At 34.6% G+C, this 18,879-nt stretch overlaps 1 protein-coding gene across 1 annotated transcript in view; it reads right to left on the reverse strand.

Annotated features, from left to right (window-relative positions):
* The window catches only part of CNTN5 (contactin 5), a 536,456-nt gene that overhangs the window by 374,603 nt on the left and 142,974 nt on the right, over window positions 1–18,879 (reverse strand). The window contains exon 6 of the mRNA XM_042907110.1: window positions 16,887–17,090. Coding sequence (XP_042763044.1) covers window positions 16,887–17,090 — 204 coding nt within the window. The remainder of the gene's footprint in view (window positions 1–16,886; window positions 17,091–18,879) is intronic.

Below are 18,879 nucleotides of genomic sequence, written 5' to 3' on the forward strand. Positions count from 1 at the left end.
CAAGGCAGACAAATGGGTGAATGGACACAGGTAGAGAGCTAAATAGAATGATTGATTTAGGGAGTGGACTGAGAAGAGACAGTTAAAGTTGCAGATGAAACTCTTTGGGAGAGTCTACTGCCAGGTAAGTCTAGAAAAGAAAATATTTTCAGATTTAAACAGAAACAATGAACAGGTCAAGAATGGTGAAGGCTGAAAAATACTGATACATTTGACTAACAGATAACCAGTTTTGAGAATACATGTTGAGTGGTGTGGTAAGACTAAATGCCAGATTTCAAGTTATTAAATAAAGGAAGATAGTGTAGCAATGGAGATAGTGTAGTATGACAATAGAAAAGGAAGTCAGATTAACATAACTGAACATACATCTTCCACCCTTACAAAAAATAACTCAAAGTTCATGCTCCTTTCTCATATAAAGAATGATATATTCAGTGTTACAATGCTAGTTATCAAAAGTTTACATCTTTTGGGATCTTATACAAATTACAAATTATCTAAATTACAATAACATGTTTCCATGTAGGAAACAAGTAAATAGCCTAGGTTAGATACATATTGAATAATTTTATCTTATTATTTGTAAGGATTTATTAAATATTTCTTCAAAATTTCTAAAAATATTGACAGTTAATGAAAAGATGAAAATTGTTTTTCTTGGTAAAAATTATTATTTCTAGGGGAGGAATTAAGATGGTGGATAAGTAGGGGGACCATGGGTCTTCCTTATCCTTAAACACTGCTGTATTCAAGTCAGATTACTTGGAACAACCAGGAAATTGGTATGTGGAGTTGCAAAAGGAGCTCCACAGTTGGAAGGAGACAGTTTGGCAATTGCGAGGTGCATGGATGTAAACTGGGGGAGAGAAAAAAGGTGGTGCCATGGAGGGGAGGGAACCCTTTTCTTGGAATGACAAAAGGGAAAGAAAGAGAGTGGTGTTGAGATAGTGTGGCATCAAGTTAGCACAAGAAGAAAACCTCTCTGGACCCTGGACTGGGGAGTGAGAATACTGAGTGTCCCATTTATTTTCTTCAAACAGCTTTTGGAGCTCAAACTCTGAGGTTTTGAAAGGGCCTGAATTTCTCTAGAATGGAGCTGGGGCATGCGTTCCTGGGGAGGAAGGAGCTGGCCTCAGAGTGTATAGCATGGTGTAGTAATCTCAGGGCACACTGGGAGAGAGCAATCCCCTTAATGGAGTACTTTTGGAAGAAGGTTTATTGACTCCCCAGAGGGAAAAGGACCCTGCAGGTGACAGCCAAAGGTTTTTTATCAGCAGTGTGGAGAGATGTTACTCCAGAATAGGAGAGTGGATCCAAGGCATGCTGGGTTCTTTAGGACTTTGGGGTTTGAATCCCAGCCATGCACCCAAGAAAAAACACAGAAGAGTTGTGGCTCAGGGCAAATCGACTGCCCTTGCTATTCTGTGAGGGCTGCCTGAAGAGAGGGGGTTAAGATCCCCTGTCCAGAGACAAGAGATTGGGATGGAGCCATTTTTCCTCCCAATACAAAGTGGGACTTCAGAGAACAACACAGCAGCCCCTAGTGGAAGTGGAACCAAACCCTGCCCTTCCATGCCTGGCAGCTCCTTATTTACTGGGGCAAGACTGGCTCTGAGCCAATGCAGCCAGCCTCACTTTCAGACCAGCACAGACCACTTTACCCCTAACCCCCAGCACTAACAACTCTTTTTCCATTTTTTTCTGACTTCTGTCTCTCTCTCTCTCTCTCTCTCTCTCTCTCTTTCCTTTTGGGATCGGCTCATAGTGAATCAGGCTTTTTTATTCTTTTCTTTTTCCTTCTTTTCTCTTTTCTTCTGCATTTTTTTCCTTTCTTCTTTGGAATCAGCCTTATAGCTTTTGATTCTCTGTTTTTCTTGTGTTTGTGTTCCCTTTCCTTTTCCCTTTTTATGGAATCAGCCTCCCCTCCCCCCTTTTTGTTCCAGGGTTACCTCAACAAACAAATAAAAACATACCTGGTTAAAGTTCCAAACACGTCATGACTGCAAACGAGAAGGAACTCTGAAAAGGACTGACCAGTGAGAAAGAGCAGCCAAATTCCACCAATAGAGTGCACATATCATACACCAGAAACACTTCCTACAGTGCCAGAATATGGACAGTGTATGAACCCTTTTTAATATAGTAGTAATCCCAGCTTCCAGAAACATAAGTTTTTTAAACATGCAAAAGATAGAAGCTTAGCCAAAATGGCAGGATGGAGGAATTTTCCAAAATATGAAAGGTCAAGAAGGAATCATAGCCATGGACTTGCTTAAAATGGATATAAGCAATATATCTGTACAAGAATTTAGAACAACTGTCATAAGACTACTAAGTAGGCTTTAGAAGACACCAGGAAAATCCCCATGCTGCAGAGATCAAAGACCTACAATGAGTTATGATGAAGTAAAAAATGTTGTACCTGAGATGCAAAAATAAACTGGATATAGTAACAACAAGGACTGATGAAGCAGAGAATGAATGGGTGAAATAGAAGATAAAATGATGGGAAATAATGAAGTGATAAAAAAGAGGGAAAGGAAATTACTAGAGCATGACTTAGAGAACTAAGAGATTTCATGAAACAAAACAATATCTTTATCATAGAGTCCCAGGAGAAGAAGAGTGAGACAAAGGAACAGAAGGTTTATTTGCACAAATTATAGCTGAGAACTTCCCTAATCTGGGGAAGAAAACAGGCATCCAAGTACAAGAGGCAGAGAACTCCCTTCAAAATCAACAGAAACAGGTCAACACCATGACATATCATACTGAAACTGGCAAAATACAAAAATAAACAGAGAATTCTAAAGCATCTAGGGATAAAAGACCCTTAACCTACAAGGATAGACACATCGGGTTAGTAGCAAACCTGTCCACTGAAACTTGGTAGGCCAGAAGGGAGTGGTAGGAAATATTCAATGTGTTGGCTAAGAAAAATATGCAGCCAAGAATCTTTTATCCAGCAAGACTGTCCTTCAGAATAGAAGGAGAGATAAAGATTTTCCTTAAAAAACAAAACTAAGGAATTTATGGCCATGAAACAAGCTTTGTGAAAAATTTTAAGGGGGGCACTCCAAAGAAAAAAAAAGAGGAGACCAAAGCCACAAAGACTACAAAGGACCAGAGAATATCATGAGAAACACCAACTCCACAGGCAACATAATGGCACTAAATTCATATCTTTCAATAATCATTCTGAATGCACATGGACTAAATGCTTCAATCAAAAGACATAAGGTATCAGAATGGAAAACAAAAAACAAAAAACAAAACAAAACAAAAAACATAAGATTCATCTATATGTTGCTTATAAGAGACTCATTTTACACCTAAGGTCACCTGTAGATTGAAAGTGAGGAGGTAAAGAACCATCTATCATACTAATAGAGGTCAAAAGAAAGGTGGAGTAGCCATACTTAGATCAGACAAACTAGATTTTTAAACAAAGACTGTAACAAGAGGTGAAGAAGGACATTTTAATCATAATGAATAGGTCTATCCATCAAGAATATCTAACAATTATAAATATTTATGCCCCCAACTTGATACTCCCATATATATAAATCAACTAATCAGAAACATAAACAAACTCATTGATAACAATACCATAATAATAGGAGACTTGAATACCCAGCTACAACAATGGACAGATCATCTAAGCAGAAAATCAATAAGGAAACAATGGCTTTGAATGACACACTGGACCAATAGACTTAACAGATATATTCAGAACATTTCATCCTAAAGCAGCAGAATACACATTCTTCTTGAGTGTACATGGATAATCTCCAGAATAAATCACAAACTGGGTCACAAATCAGCCCTCAACAGGTGCAAAAAGATTGAGATCATCTATGCATATTTTCAGATCACAACGCTATGAAACTTGAAATCAACCACAAGAAAAAATGTGGAAAGCCCTCAAATACATGGAGGTTAAAGAACATTGTACTAAATAATAAATGGTTTAAAAGGAAATTAAAGAAGAAATTTAAAAAAAATCATGGAAGCCAATGAAAATGAAAACACACCAGGCCAAATCCTTTGGGATGCAACAAAGGCAGTCCTAAGAGGAAAGTACATTGCAATTCAGGCCTATCTCTAGAAGCAAGAAAGCTCCCAAATATACAACCTAAACTTATACCTAAAGGAGGTAGAAAAGGAGCAGCAAAGAAAAAGAAGGGAAATAATAAAGGTTAAAGCAGAAATAAATAATATAGAAACAAACAAACAAATAAACAATCCCCCCAAGCCCCACTAGAACAGATCAATGAAACTAAAAGCTGTTTTTTGAAAGAATGAACAAAATTGATAAACCCCTAGCCAGACTTCTGAAAAAGAAAAGAGAGAAGTCCTAAATATATAAAGTCACAAATGAAAGAGGAGAGATTCCAACCAACACCACAGAAATACAAACAATTATAAGAGAATACTGTGAAAAATTATTTGCTAACAAACTGGACAATCTGGAAGAAATGGAGAAATTCCTAGACACTCACATAATACTAAAACTCAAACAAGAAGAAATAAAAAAGAAAATTAACAGGCCCATAACCAGCAAATAAATTGAATCAGTTATCAAAAATCTCTTGCAGAATAAGAATCCTGGGCCAGATGGCTTCCCAAGGGAATTCTACCAGACATTTAAAGCAGAGTTAATAACTATTCTTCTCAAACTGCACCAAAAATTAGAAATGGAAGGAAAGCCTCCAAACTCATTCTATGAAGGCAGCAATCTTGATTCCTAAACCAAATACCCCACTAAAAAGTAGAATTATAGTCAAATATCCCTGATAAAACTGGATGCAAAAATTCTCAACAAGATAGTAGCAAATCAAATTCAATAGAACATTACAAGATCAACTAGGATTTATTCCTGGGCTGCAGGGCTGGTTCCATATTCACAAATCAATCAATAAGATACACCACATCAATAGAAGAAAGGATAAGAACCATATGATCCTGTCAATAGATGCAAAAAAAAGGCATTTGACAAAATATAGCCTCTTTCTTAATAAAAACCCTCAAGAAAGTCAGGATAGAAGGAACATAAAGACTCCTGGGTGGCTCAGTCAGTTAAACGTCCAACTTCGGCTCAGCTCATGATCTCACGGTTAGTGAGTTTGAGCCCCGCATCAGGCTCTGTGCTGACAGCTCAGAGCCTGGAGCCTGTTCGGATTCTCCATCTCTCCCTGCTCCTCCCCTGTTCACTCCTGCTCTCTCTCTCTCTCTCTCTGTCTCTCTCTCTCTCTCAAAAAAGTAAGTAAACAGTAAAAAATTTAAAAAAAGAAGGAACATATCTTAACATCATAAAAGCCATACATGAAAGGCCTACAGCTAATATTATCCTCAATGGGGAAAAATTGATCTTTCTCCTGAGATCAGGAACAAGGCAAGCATGTTCACTCTTACCCCTGTTGTTCAACATAGTACTGGAAGTCCTAGCTTCAAAATTCAGAGAACAAAAAGAAATAAAAGGCATCCAAATAGGCAAAGACGAACTCAAACTTTCACTCTTCACAGATGACACGATACTCTGCATGGAAAATCCTAAAGACTCCACCAAAAACTGCTAGAACTAGTATGTGAATTTAGCAAATTTGCAGGATATAAAATCAAAGTACAGAAATTGGTTGCATTTCTATATACCAACAATGAAGCACAGATAGAGAAATCAAGGAATCAATCCCATTTACAATTGCACCAGAAACCATAAAATACCTGGGAATAAACCTAACCAAAGAGGTAAAAGATCTGCATGCTGAACAGTATAGAAAGCTTATGAAAGAAATTAAAGAAGACACAAAGAAATGAAAAAAAAAAAAAAACATTCCATGCTTGTGGATTGAAAGAACAAATATTGTTAAAATGGCTATAGTACCCAAAGCAATCTACACATTCAAGCAATCTCTTTCAAAATAGCACAAGCATTCTTCACAGAGCTAGAACAAAAAAATCCTAAAATTTGTATGGAACTAGAAAAGACCACAAATAGCCAAAACAGTCTTGAAAAAGGAAAGCAAAGCTGGAGGCATCATAAATTCAGACTTCAAACTATGTTACAAAGATGTAGTCATCAAAACGGTATGGTACTGGCACAAAACAGACACATAGATGAATGGAACAGAATAGACAACGCAGAAACGGACTCAAATATATATGGCCAACTAATCTTTGACAAAGAAGGAGAGTATCCAGTGGAAAAAAGACAGTCTCTTCAGCAAATGGTGTTGGGAACATTGGACAACAACATACAGAAGAATGAACGTAGACCACTTTCTTACATCATACACAAAAAACAATTCAAAATGGATGAAAGACCTAAAGTGAGACAGGAAACCATTAAAATCCTAGAGGAGAAAACCAGGCAGCGACCTCTTTGATCTCAGCCACAGCAACTTCTTCCTAGATAGATCTTCAGAGGCAAGAGAAACAAAAGCAAAAATGTACTATTGGGACCCCAGCAAGATAAAAAAATCTTCTGCACAGCAAACAAAAATAAAAGACAACTGATGGAATGGGAGAAGATATTTGCAAATGACATATCAGATAAAGAGTTAGTATCCAAAATCTATAAAGAACTTATCAAACTCAACACCCAAAAAACGAATAATCCAGTGAAGAAATGGGCAAAAGACATGAATAGACACTTCTCCATAGAAGACATCCAGATGGCCAACCGACACATGAAAAAATGCTCCACATTACTCATCAGGGAAATACAAAGCAAAACCACAGTGAGATACCACCTTATACCTGTCAGAATGGCTAACATTAACAACTCAGGCAACAACAGATGTTGGCGAGGATACGGAGAAAGAGGATCTCTTTTGCATTGTTGGTGGGAATGCAAGCTGGTGCAGACACTCTGGAAAACAGTATGGAGGTTTCTAAAAAAACTAAAACTAGAACTGCCCTATGACCCAGCAATTGTCCTACTAGGCATTTATTCAAGGGATACAGGTGTGCTGTTTTGAAGGGACACATGCACCCCCATGTTTATAGCAGCACTATCAACAATAGCCAAAGTATGGAAAAAGCCCAGATGTCTGTCGACTGCTGAATGAATAAAGATGAATTAATAAAGATTATATATATATATATATATATATATATATATATATATATATACATATATATATAAAATCTTGCCATTTGCAACAACACGGACGGAACTAGAAAGTATTATTCTAAGCAAAACAAGTCAGTCAAAGAAAGACAAATATCATATGATTTCACTCCTTTGTGGAATTTAAGAACACAAACATAACATAGGGGAAGGGAAGGAAAAATAAGATAAAAACATGTAGGGAGGTAAACCATTAGAGACTCTTAAATACAGAGAACCTGAGTGTTGCTGGAGGAGAGGTGGGTGGGTGGATGAGATAAACGGGTGACAGGCATTGAGGAGGGACTTGTTGGGATGAGAACTGGGTGATGCATATAATTTATTAATCACTTGGTTCTACTCCTGAAACCATTACTACACTGTATGTAAACTCACTTGAATTTAAATAAATAAATTAAAAAAAATTCTTATCTTTAGATAAAATTTCAAATTGTTTTTATAAGTCTGTTTGAGGAGAAATTGAATTGTATGGAATGACTGATTATCAAGGACATCTAAGGAAACCAAATATTCATTTTATTCAGAAATCATCCAATAATTTCTTTTTTTGTCCTGAGATATTTATTTATTCATGTATTTATGCATTTATTTATGTATTTATGCATTGATTTATTTTTTATTGTTTCAGGTTTTTAATTAAATTGTAGTTAGTTAATATATAATGTAATATTGTTTTCAAAGGTAGAATTTAGTGATTCATCACTTACATATAACACCCAGTGCTCATCACAGCATCACCCTCGTTAATATCATTACCCATTTAGCCTATCCATCACCCACCTCCCATTCATCAACCCTCAGTTTGATCTTTATAATTAAGACACTCTTATGGTTTGCCTCCTTCTTCTTTTTTCCCCTTCCCCTATCTATGTTCATCTGTTTTGTTTCTTAAATTCCACATATGGGTGAAATCATATAGTATTTGTCATTTGCTGACTGTCTTGTTTTGCTTAACATAATACACTGTAACTCCATCCACATTGTTGTAAATTACCCAGTGACTTCTTGATGTCTTTGTTTCATTTGTTTCATATCAAGATGATAAGCTTTCCAGAGAGACACAGAAAAATAAATAAAAGATTAATAAAAACCAAATAAATTTCTATATTCCTGCAGAATTCAGCTTCCTTTATGTAGATAAATATATTTGAGTAGGAGTATTCTTGTACAAAGCTTTCAAGTTCCCTAGGAACTGTCTGTAAATTGAAAATTTGAACAAAAAGTTCAAACTACCAAGAAGTGAAGAGATGAACACAACAAACTTTTGCAAACAGGAATAAGCCAGCTCAAACACACTGCTTCAATAATCACAAATATTGCCCAAGACAAGTAATAATATTTTTATCCAGATTTCTGTTTGGTCTTTGCATTAGTTTTTGATGGTCATTGTAACAAAATACCACCACCTTGGTAGTTTAGAACAATACACATTTATTCTCTTAAATTCTGGAGGTAAGAACTTTAAAACCTGAAGATTAAAGTTTCATTTGACTTAAATCAAGTCTCTCTAGAAGGCAGAGCTACCTTCCCTCTGGAGGCTCTAGAGATAATCCATTTCCTTCTCATTTCCAGCTTCTAGCGCTACATTCCTTGCATTCCCTAGTTCCTGGCCTTTCCTCCATCTTCAAAGCACATCACTCTAAACTTTGCTTCAGTCATCACATTGCCTTTTCCTCTTCTGTATTCAAATAAATCTCTCTGCCTTCCTCTTATGAGGGCACCAGGTAACTACATTTAGGGCTGATACTAATCATCCAGAATAATCAAGGTTAATCAAGATTAATGTCTCCATATCAAGATCCTTAATTTAGTCACATCTGCAAAGTCCCTTTACCATACAAAATAACATTTAAAGTTTCTAAGAATTAGAACTGGGAGGTTATTATTCCACCTACCGCAATCTTCAAGGGCATGCCATTTTTTATATCTTTACATTGCTCATGGGATCTGTATTATTTAGTAATAAATTAATAAAGCTATGTATAATTTCCTTGTTGGCACAGTTCTTGTCTTAAAATAAACCTGTTATCCACACATAAATTCTCAGCTTATGACTTTGCCTGTAGCTCATTAAAGAAAATAATGGGTGAAGGAATGGGTAAAATAGGTAAAGATTGAGTACACTTATTTTGATGAGCACTGAGAAATTCACAGAAATGTTGAATCATTACATTATAATCTGAAACTAATATAACACTGTATGCTAATTATACTTTAATAAAAAAAATGCCATCAGATTTCCCGCCACCAAATAGTAGGTTATCTGCATCTACAATCCTTTTACTTTTCTTTTCACTGTAACAACTGATGAAATCTCTAACAAAAGCCAATCTTTCTGCATTCATTCTAAATCTATTCCCACTCTTTTTCTCAAGTTAGTTCTTCAATTATTCTTGTTTCTATTGTACTTTCCAACTCCAAGAATGGGAAAAGGACTAGGGACCAGTTGGTTTATTCTTTCTTTCCCTCTTTCCTTCTTTCCTCCCTCCCTCCTTCCCTCCCTCTCTTTTCTTTCTTTCTTTCTTTCTTTCTTTCTTTCTTTCTTTCTTTCTTTCTTTCTTCTGTCTTCCTTAAATGAATCTTTTTCTTTCTCTTTCTTTCTTTCTTTCTTTCTTTCTTTCTTTCTTTCTTTCTTTCATTTCTCCTTATAAATTATCCTCTCTGTACCACTATGGAGCCATTATAGCCCTAAGGAAAGGGACTGAAAGAATTTTGCCTTAGGAAAGATGGGTATAAGAGAAGAGAATAGGAGAAGATCCCATCTGGACTGGAAGAGGAATGAGTAGTCTGGTCCTGTACATAGTGGACTGTGGGGAGTTGCTTTGTTATATCTTCTTGAAGAATTAAACCTATTATCAGAAAGTGGTGATTCTCTCTATCCCTAAGAAATACATTTGATATCTTGTATGATATAGTTGAACAAGTTCAATTTTTTTTGGTTACTATTTGGTTAATATTTGGTTAATATTATATATATATATATATATACATATATATATATATATATATATATATATGTATATATATATATTCTATCTTTTCACTTTAAGCCTTATAAAGTTTTTAGAACAGTGCCTTACATGTAGCAATTAAATGTAAATAGTAAATATTGATTACATAAAAATAAAGTTAGCTAAAACTATCTTCAAAATTGGGCTGGGAACATAGAAGAGAGAAGAAATAAAAGTATGAAAAATTGCCATAATTAAGACAGAGATAGTAAGACTCTGATGGGAGACTAAAGGGAAGAGTGCTGTGGGAAAGAGGCAGGAGAGTTTTGAGGGAGAGATGTGGCAGCTGTAGGAATGAAAACTTGGCAAAAGATAAATGTGGTTATAGAGGAGTGTTCAATAAATTTGTGTTATATGGAATGCCAGAACCATTAATTACCCTATAAACCATTAGTAAAAATTGATATTACTCATAAATGCTTTTGAAACTAGATGTTTGTTTTGCTTTTAATGAAGTGATATGTGAGATTGGCCTCATGGGGCACTCAGTGAGAACAGGCAGATCCTAGGATACAAGTTACATTCAGCATTTAGGGTAATATCATCCTCTCTCATAACTATACAAGATGGTTATTGTATTTGTTTTGCCCTCCATTATAGCCTTAGTATCTCACAAATTATCTAACACATAGTAGGCATAGGATACACATTTGTGAATGTGTGAGGGTGATTTCATACAGTGTCAGCCAAGGAAATCTGATAATGTTACTCATGCACTTGAGAGCTTCTAAAACTTCATCATCTATGTTTTAGATACATACATTTCTATGTGTATGCCAGTTCAAATGATCTTGGCCAGATTTGTAACTTCCTGAACTGCCACTGCAAACAACTGTGTGCAGGAACAAGTTTCACACACTTGCAACTTAAGGGCAACCTGCAAGTGCAGAATTAACTGCCTGTAGTGCCACCCTTAGGGACTGGGAGGTGGAAGGTCACTGATACCTCCACAAAGGAGACTGTTCTGAGTGCATTTCATAAGGTTCTGTTCATGCAGGATCATGCTCCAGCTGCCTGTAAAAGTGGTCATGTCTATAATTCAACCTCCTTTACACTGTTTCACTCTTCAACTACACTCCATCCCTCACTTCTGCTCTCTGGGATAAATTACAATTAACTACTACTTATAAGCAAATTTTGTTTCAAGGTGTGCTTTAGGAAAACCCAAGCTAAGGCAGTAAATTCTACAGTACATTTTATAAAGTAAAATTTTACTTGTACTTGAAAGGAAATAGTGTGCCTATATATATATATATATATATATATATATATATATATATATAAAACTTCTATTATTTTTAGAAAGGTCTACTTTTTTTTCACAGAAGTATAAAAACACAGTGTTCTTGAAATAATTTTCATAGCTAACTGTACAGTCACAGCAGATTAAACATAATTTTTATATTCAAACCCCTGCAGAGGTGTTTGCCAAGTTTGCAGATATATCCATTACAATGCCTGTCTCTGCATTGAGAGGTTTGTAAAACCCAGCAGGAATTACAGGTGACCGTGCTGCAATAAATGGATTCATCCACAATTGGATTCTATTTTTATTTTCAGACTAACTGTTGAATATATGCCACCTACTTGGGAAAACATTCAGGGATATGTCTTTATTATGAATATACTTTTCAATTATTTTCTTTTTGAAGAGATATCAAATAGTGATATGAAAGTTTTGAATTAAAAATGATTCCAGTCTAATCTATGCCTTTCTTGGAGTAATGTTAAAAGTTTCCTGTTTTTCACACATTATCCTGGTATGAATTCTATGGCCATTCAGTTAGCTCACTATTTTTTAATAGAAATTGTTAACTTAGGTTGCATATAAATGTTAAGTCTGGGAAGCTTAGAAGTTAGTATGGATTGACTGTAGAATTGGTTCCCTTCTGAAGTAGGGGTGAGACATGATCAGGTGAGGTGTGTTGATAGACAGCTCTGCTTTGATATGAGGAAAAGAAACTGGTTTTCAGGCTGCACACACCCAAATGCCGGAATGAGAAGGTCTTATATTGTGTGTCACCATAACATTAAGTACTTCAGTCTTCCATGAAAAATTCGTTTATATTGTTAAGAGATATGTCCTTTGCCCTTTTTGCATATAGGTACAGGGAAAGAGTAGGATTCTGATATTTCACTGACACCGTTGTTCAACATATATACCTCCAACCCCACTTTGTCCAGTCTTATGCCCCCCTCCTCAACTGATTTCAAAACTTTTTAAGCTTCCACTAGGCACATGGTCCTCAGCGCCTTCTTTAAATCCTTTCAAATTTATTCTAGGTTTTAGTTTTCTCCATCTGTTAAGTCTTTTAATTCACATCCTCCCTTATTCTTCAGAAATATATCACAATGTCTCCTTTGTTAATCAAATATTCCTCTCCTTCATCATTCTTATTGATGATGTGGATTTCTTCTCATAGGGTCTCAGGAAGGGAACAGGCAACAAATACATGAACCTAATCCACCATTTTGAGCTCTATGCTCACATCTTCTTGTTCAATACTCATTTCCATAGACTTTCTTTATATGTCACTTCTACTTTTCCTATTACTTCTCTGACTTTTCATTATCTTTTGTGGGATTTTTATTCTTTACTCTTTCAATGCAATTTGGATTATGCAAGGCTTGTTCCTAAGCTCACATCTCTTCATTTCACACTCTTTCCATGGACTTTCTTAATCATAGAAATGTTTTCATTTACCATGTGCATTGTGATGACTCATGTTCATATTTCAACAATATTATTAAAACTATTAATTATATTTTAGAAAAATTTTAAGAAAAGTCACACTCAAAGTGTATCAAACTCTTATTAATGCTACCAGCCTGCTTTCCTGTAATATTCAATTCAAAGTTTCACTTATTAAAAACACATCTCGTGCAGCATACACATCTAAAAATAGCTCAAAACCTATAAAAACATGATATTAAATGATAATTGTATAGTAATAATTTATAAATGTCTGTTGATTTTCAGCTTTCACAGTTTATGGGAAAGTTTAGAATACTTGTAAAAGTGTAATGATAAAGGTGGCAGATAAAAGGACATAAGTGTAATGTAGACAGGGTGAAAGAAAAACTAGAGATGAAAATATCTTCATGTTGTGTAATAAGAAGTCAACAATTATTTTCAAGAGTTAAGAGAACAGTAAAGATTTAAGCACCTTATTAAAGTTAATGGTAAAACTGTTAATGGTAAGCAATGAAAAACTGTTATATAAATACAAGAGGAGGATAGAAGTATATATACTCATATGTATGAAGGAGTCAACAATTATTGTCTAAACTTGATTAAATAAGGAACAGATATTTTCTAGCATTATAGGAGAACCTCATGAAAGAAAAAAGAATTAAAAAAAGTTGGCTCTAGGAAGTGGGGCTTGATGGGAGGGAGATGTATTTTTTTTCTCCATCTGCACTTATAAACCATTACATTCATTTGATATTTTTTATTAAAAAAATAAACAGTAGGCAAATAACTACCAAGGAAAAAATAACTTTAGATAATTTACAGAAAGAAGAAATGTGAATCTTCTAACTTCTCTTGTAAAATCTTAAATAACTCTGTCATCAAATAATATAACTGAACTTCAGGAAATGTTTTCCACCTGTTTCTTTTTAACTTAAATATGAACCTTAATATAACAGTTTGATTTATTTATTTTTATTTGCTTTAATAACTTTTTTGTATGGTACTGCTCAAATAATGATTTTTTAAAATACAGATATTCATAAAAGAATAAAAAGTAGTCAACAATGTCAACTGCATCAGTAAATTCAGGTACTATGAAATATATATATATATATATATATATATATATATACACACACACACACACACACACACACACATATTTGCATATGCATATATATTTGTATACAAATTTGTATACATATATATGTATATATATATCTGTATATGTGTATATATATATATATATATATATATATATATATATAATTTTAGTAGACACAGTACTGGTAATATATATTAAAAAAACAGTGTAATGTTCTGTAAAGGCCAAAGGAAACAGTTTATGAATGGAAAGACTGGTGCTGATAGGAAAAGGGACAATATAGTAATTCTATTGAAATAAGATGGAGGAGATACAGTATGGATAGAGATGTAGTTAGATTTAATTTTATTAGTAGGAAGATAAATTTGAAGTGAAGTGTTCTTGGTCGGGCAGTCTTAGTAGGATTGAGAGGAAGTGCTGAAGGCCCATTTGAAGTTGGTGATCGTGAATCAACGGTGGGTGAAATTCTCTAGCAGCTCTCAGATTCTCAAAGCAGTCACAGATTAAGGGCATAGCTGAATTCATTAGGAGTTGGGATTTTGCCACACAATCACAATAGAAGACAGAGGGGCAAGGGAGTTTGAATAGCAACAAAAATTATTTTAATTATTCTTGAAATGTTTGACCATGGAAGGTAGAAAGTAAAGTTAAGTGATACATCTGGGCCATGAAATAATAAAAGACAAACAAGTGACTGTTGAACATGGGTATTGAACTTATTTATTTATATATTTATTTATTTAAAAATGTTTATTTATTTTTGAGAGAGAGAGAGAGACAGAGTGTGAGCAGGGGAGGTTCAGGGAGGGAGGGAGACACAGAATCCCAAGCAGGCTCCAGGATCCAAGCTGTCACCACAGAGCCGGTCATGGGGCTCAAACTCAAGAGCTGTGAGATCATGACCTGAGCCAAAGTCAGATGCTTAAACGACTGAGACACAAAGGCGCCCCTTGGTACTGAAATTTTAAGTACTAGTGAAACTGGATTTGTACATGTACTACTCTTGCTCATATGGTCGGTGTAATGTTTAGGACAGTTACGTGAAAATAAGACAGCCACTGTCAATCTCAGCCACTATCAAAGTGTACATTACTATTACATAAATGGATAGTGTTAATGGAACTAGTTATTGACTAGGCAGCAAATTTTTACAATTTTCAGGCAAAGATGTTTTAAATTATTAAGTAATTAAGGAGAAAATGCTCAGAAATTTTATGGAAATGGTATATAGAGAATCATCTCAATTCTAAACTTTTAAGTAAATACTTTTAAAAATCATATCTATTTCCTTTTTGCTTTTCACCCCCTAGACATTCTCCTATAATCTTGAAGTTGACATACTATATTCACAAACATGGCTTTAACTGTAGTGAGGGAATACACAATGACGACTTTTAAATATTTTTCTAGCCTTCTTTTATGTGTATTAGACATATATATCTAAATTCCTACTGCATATTTCCACATGGATTTCCCAAGATTTCAACTCTTCATATTAAAACCTGAATTACTCACATTTATCAACACTGCGATCTATTCCTTCATCTGTGTTATCTCTTCTTATGAAGTGAATCATCACACATTCAATGAACTGTGCCTAAATTTCCTCCTACTCTAGACCTTGGCATTTAATTAATTATTAAATCTTAGTAATTTCCCTCTTTAACATCCTGCATATTTTCTTCTCTTCAATGACATTACCACTGTTTTCATTCTGTCCCTTGTCACCTCTCAGCTGGTGAATTTCAATAGTCTGAATGGTTTCCCAATTTCTCTTCTTTTTTCCAAGCTATTTCTCCATGCCATTATCTAGCTGTGTGAATTTGGCAAGTCCCTTTATGTCTCTAATATTGGCTTCTTCATCTCTAGACTGGATATTGTATTTGTTCTCTCTACCAAATAAGATGTGTGTGTGTCACACACACACATATGTTATATTATATATAATATATAATAATTATATATTATTATATTATGTATTATATGTATATTATATACATACATATAGTGAAGTCTAAATATATAAAATGAGAAACTAAGCAGTAAGATATACACACACACATATATATACATATATATACATACGTATAATGAAGTCTAAATATATAAAATGAGAAACTAAGCAGTAAGCAAAAATCTTGTGATGAAACTCTGGACATACACTGCACCGGCATATATTCTAAAACTAAGCATATAAAAAAGTAATGTTGAAATAGATTTTTTAAGCTTGGCAATCAATCAGGATTCTCAAGCTCACTTCTTAATAATGCCTTCATGGATTTTTTATTGCGTGACAGAGCAAGCCACATATCATATATCAACTGTAATATAGTATTTGACTTCTTTAATGCAATGCTTAACTGTAAATGTCTATAACTACAAATGAGGCATTTAAATTTGAAGATACTTTAGATAGATGGCAATACCTATAATTAGAAAATCATAATTTTGCCTGAATTGCACTTAAAAGCTAAAGTTCCACCTGCTTCCATTATTGGGAAAGTAATAATAACAATTATAACTATACCATGAAGTATTAAAAGATGAACATTCAATTTGAAGTTAGCTAAAATAAGAAAGTAATGAAAAATGAACTTATAAAATGTTTGCAATTCATACAAATATGTTATATAGAGGCATTAAAGAGCAAAGAAAATAACTAGTCTTTATTACAGTTGATCTTTTCAGATGCTCCTTTTTTTTTTTTTTGTCATTAGGATAGCATTATGGTTAATATCTCTCATCCAAAGATCATCACTTTCCTATGCCAAAATTTTTATCCTAAGGTCTGCATAATCACAGACTAAAACTGTAGAGTTTCTAAATTTGGTAATTAAAAGATTTTTGCATTAGGCTTAAATGTTTAGAAAAACAATAATACATCTTTATTTTTCACATTTGAGGTGGCTGAACCATTTTAATCCAGGCTATGCAACTTACCATCATTACGTAGAGTGAGTGGTGTTGGAGGACTAAGTACTCGAGCATTTGTCACTGTGTTTTTCACCAGACAAATATAGCTGCCAACATCTGATGTTTGGACTTTAGATATATAGAGGTTGCCTGTCTCCTGGGAAATGAACCGCCGGCTGTCTTCCGCCACAAAGGAAGGGAACTCATTAAATACCCAGCTATAGATGATCTCTGAAAATACACAAAATTCAATTGTTGAAAGACACAGATTATTTTAATAGCAGTTAAAGCTCAAACAACAAATCCTTTACTAAGTGTTAGGAATATTGCAAGGCCATACATATTGGATCCACATATCTATATAATTTAGCATTTTAGGCTAAAAGACTGTTATTCTTAATGACTACAAGAAGATCAAAAATATTTCTTAAGGATGCTTAGCCTATATTCATTCATCGATTCATTCATCCATTCAATTCCAATGTGTACTGTATTCATATTAGATAATTGGCACTGTGATAGCACTGAAATTAAAAAGATGAGAAAGACAGCTCCCCATTCTAAAAGATCAAACTAATGGGAGATTTATCCAAACCTATCAATCAATATGGAATAAAGAAATAGAGATATTTACTCTGTTTTAAAGAAGGCATGGGAACAGGATACTTAAGCAATCATATTGGTCAGTAAAAACTTCCGGAGATAAGAGACACTAAGCTACAATATTTACTCACTTAATTAACAAATATTGGCTAAAAGGACTTTGACAAAATTCAGCACCCTTTCTTAATAAAAACCCTTCAGAAAGTCGGGATAGAAGGAACATACTTAAAGATCATAAAAGCCATTTATGAAAAGCCCACAGCTAACATCATCCTCAATGGGGAAAAACTGAGAGCTTTTTCCCTGAGATCAGGAACATGACAGGGATGCCCACTCTCACCACTGTTGTTTAACATAGTGTTGGAAGTTCTAGCATCAGCAATCAGACAACAAAAGGAAATCAAAGGCATCAAAATTGGCAAAGATGAAGTCAAGCTTTTGCTTTTTGCAGATGACATGATATTATACATGGAAAATCCGATAGACTCCACCAAAAGTCTGCTAGAACTGATACATGAATTCAGCAAAGTTGCAGGATACAAAATCAATGTACAGAAATCAGTTGCATTCTTATACACTAACAATGAAGCAACAGAAAGACAAATAAAGAAACCGATCCCATTCACAATTGCACCAAGAAGCATAAAATACCTAGGAATAAATCTAACCAAAGATGTAAAAGATCTGTATGCTGAAAACTATAGAAAGCTTATGAAGGTAATTGAAGAAGATAGAAAGAAATGGAAAAACATTCTGTGCTCATGGATTGGAAGAATAAATATTGTCAAAATGTCAATACTACCCAAAGCTATCTACACATTCAATGCAATCCCAATCAAAATTGCACCAGCATTCTTCTCAAAGCTAGAACAAGAAATCCTAAAATTCATATGGAACCACAAAAGGCCCTGAATAGCCAAAGTAATTTTGAAGAAGAAGACCAAAGCAGGAGGCATCACAATCCCAGACTTTAGCCTCTACTACAAAGCTGTCATCAAGACAGCATGGTATTGGCACAAAAACAGACACATAGACCAATGGAATAGAATAGAAACCCCAGAACTAGACCCACAAACATATGGCCAACTCATCTTTGACAAAGCAGGAAAGAACATCCAATGGAAAAAAGACAGTCTCTTTAACAAATGGTGCTGGGAGAACTGGACAGCAACATGCAGAAGGTTGAAACTAGACCACTTTCTCACACCATTCACAAAAATAAACTCAAAGTAGATAAAGGACCTGAATGTGAGACAGGAAACCATCAAAACTCTAGAGGAGAAAGCAGGAAAAGACCTCTCTGACCTCAGCCATAGCAATCTCTTACTCGACACAACCCCAAAGGCAAGGGAATAAAATGCAAAAATGAATTACTGGGACCTTATGAAGATAAAAAGCTTCTGCACAGCAAAGGAAA

This window comes from Panthera leo, chromosome D1, assembly GCF_018350215.1.
Source record: "Panthera leo isolate Ple1 chromosome D1, P.leo_Ple1_pat1.1, whole genome shotgun sequence".
NCBI classification, from domain to species: Eukaryota; Metazoa; Chordata; class Mammalia; order Carnivora; family Felidae; genus Panthera; species Panthera leo.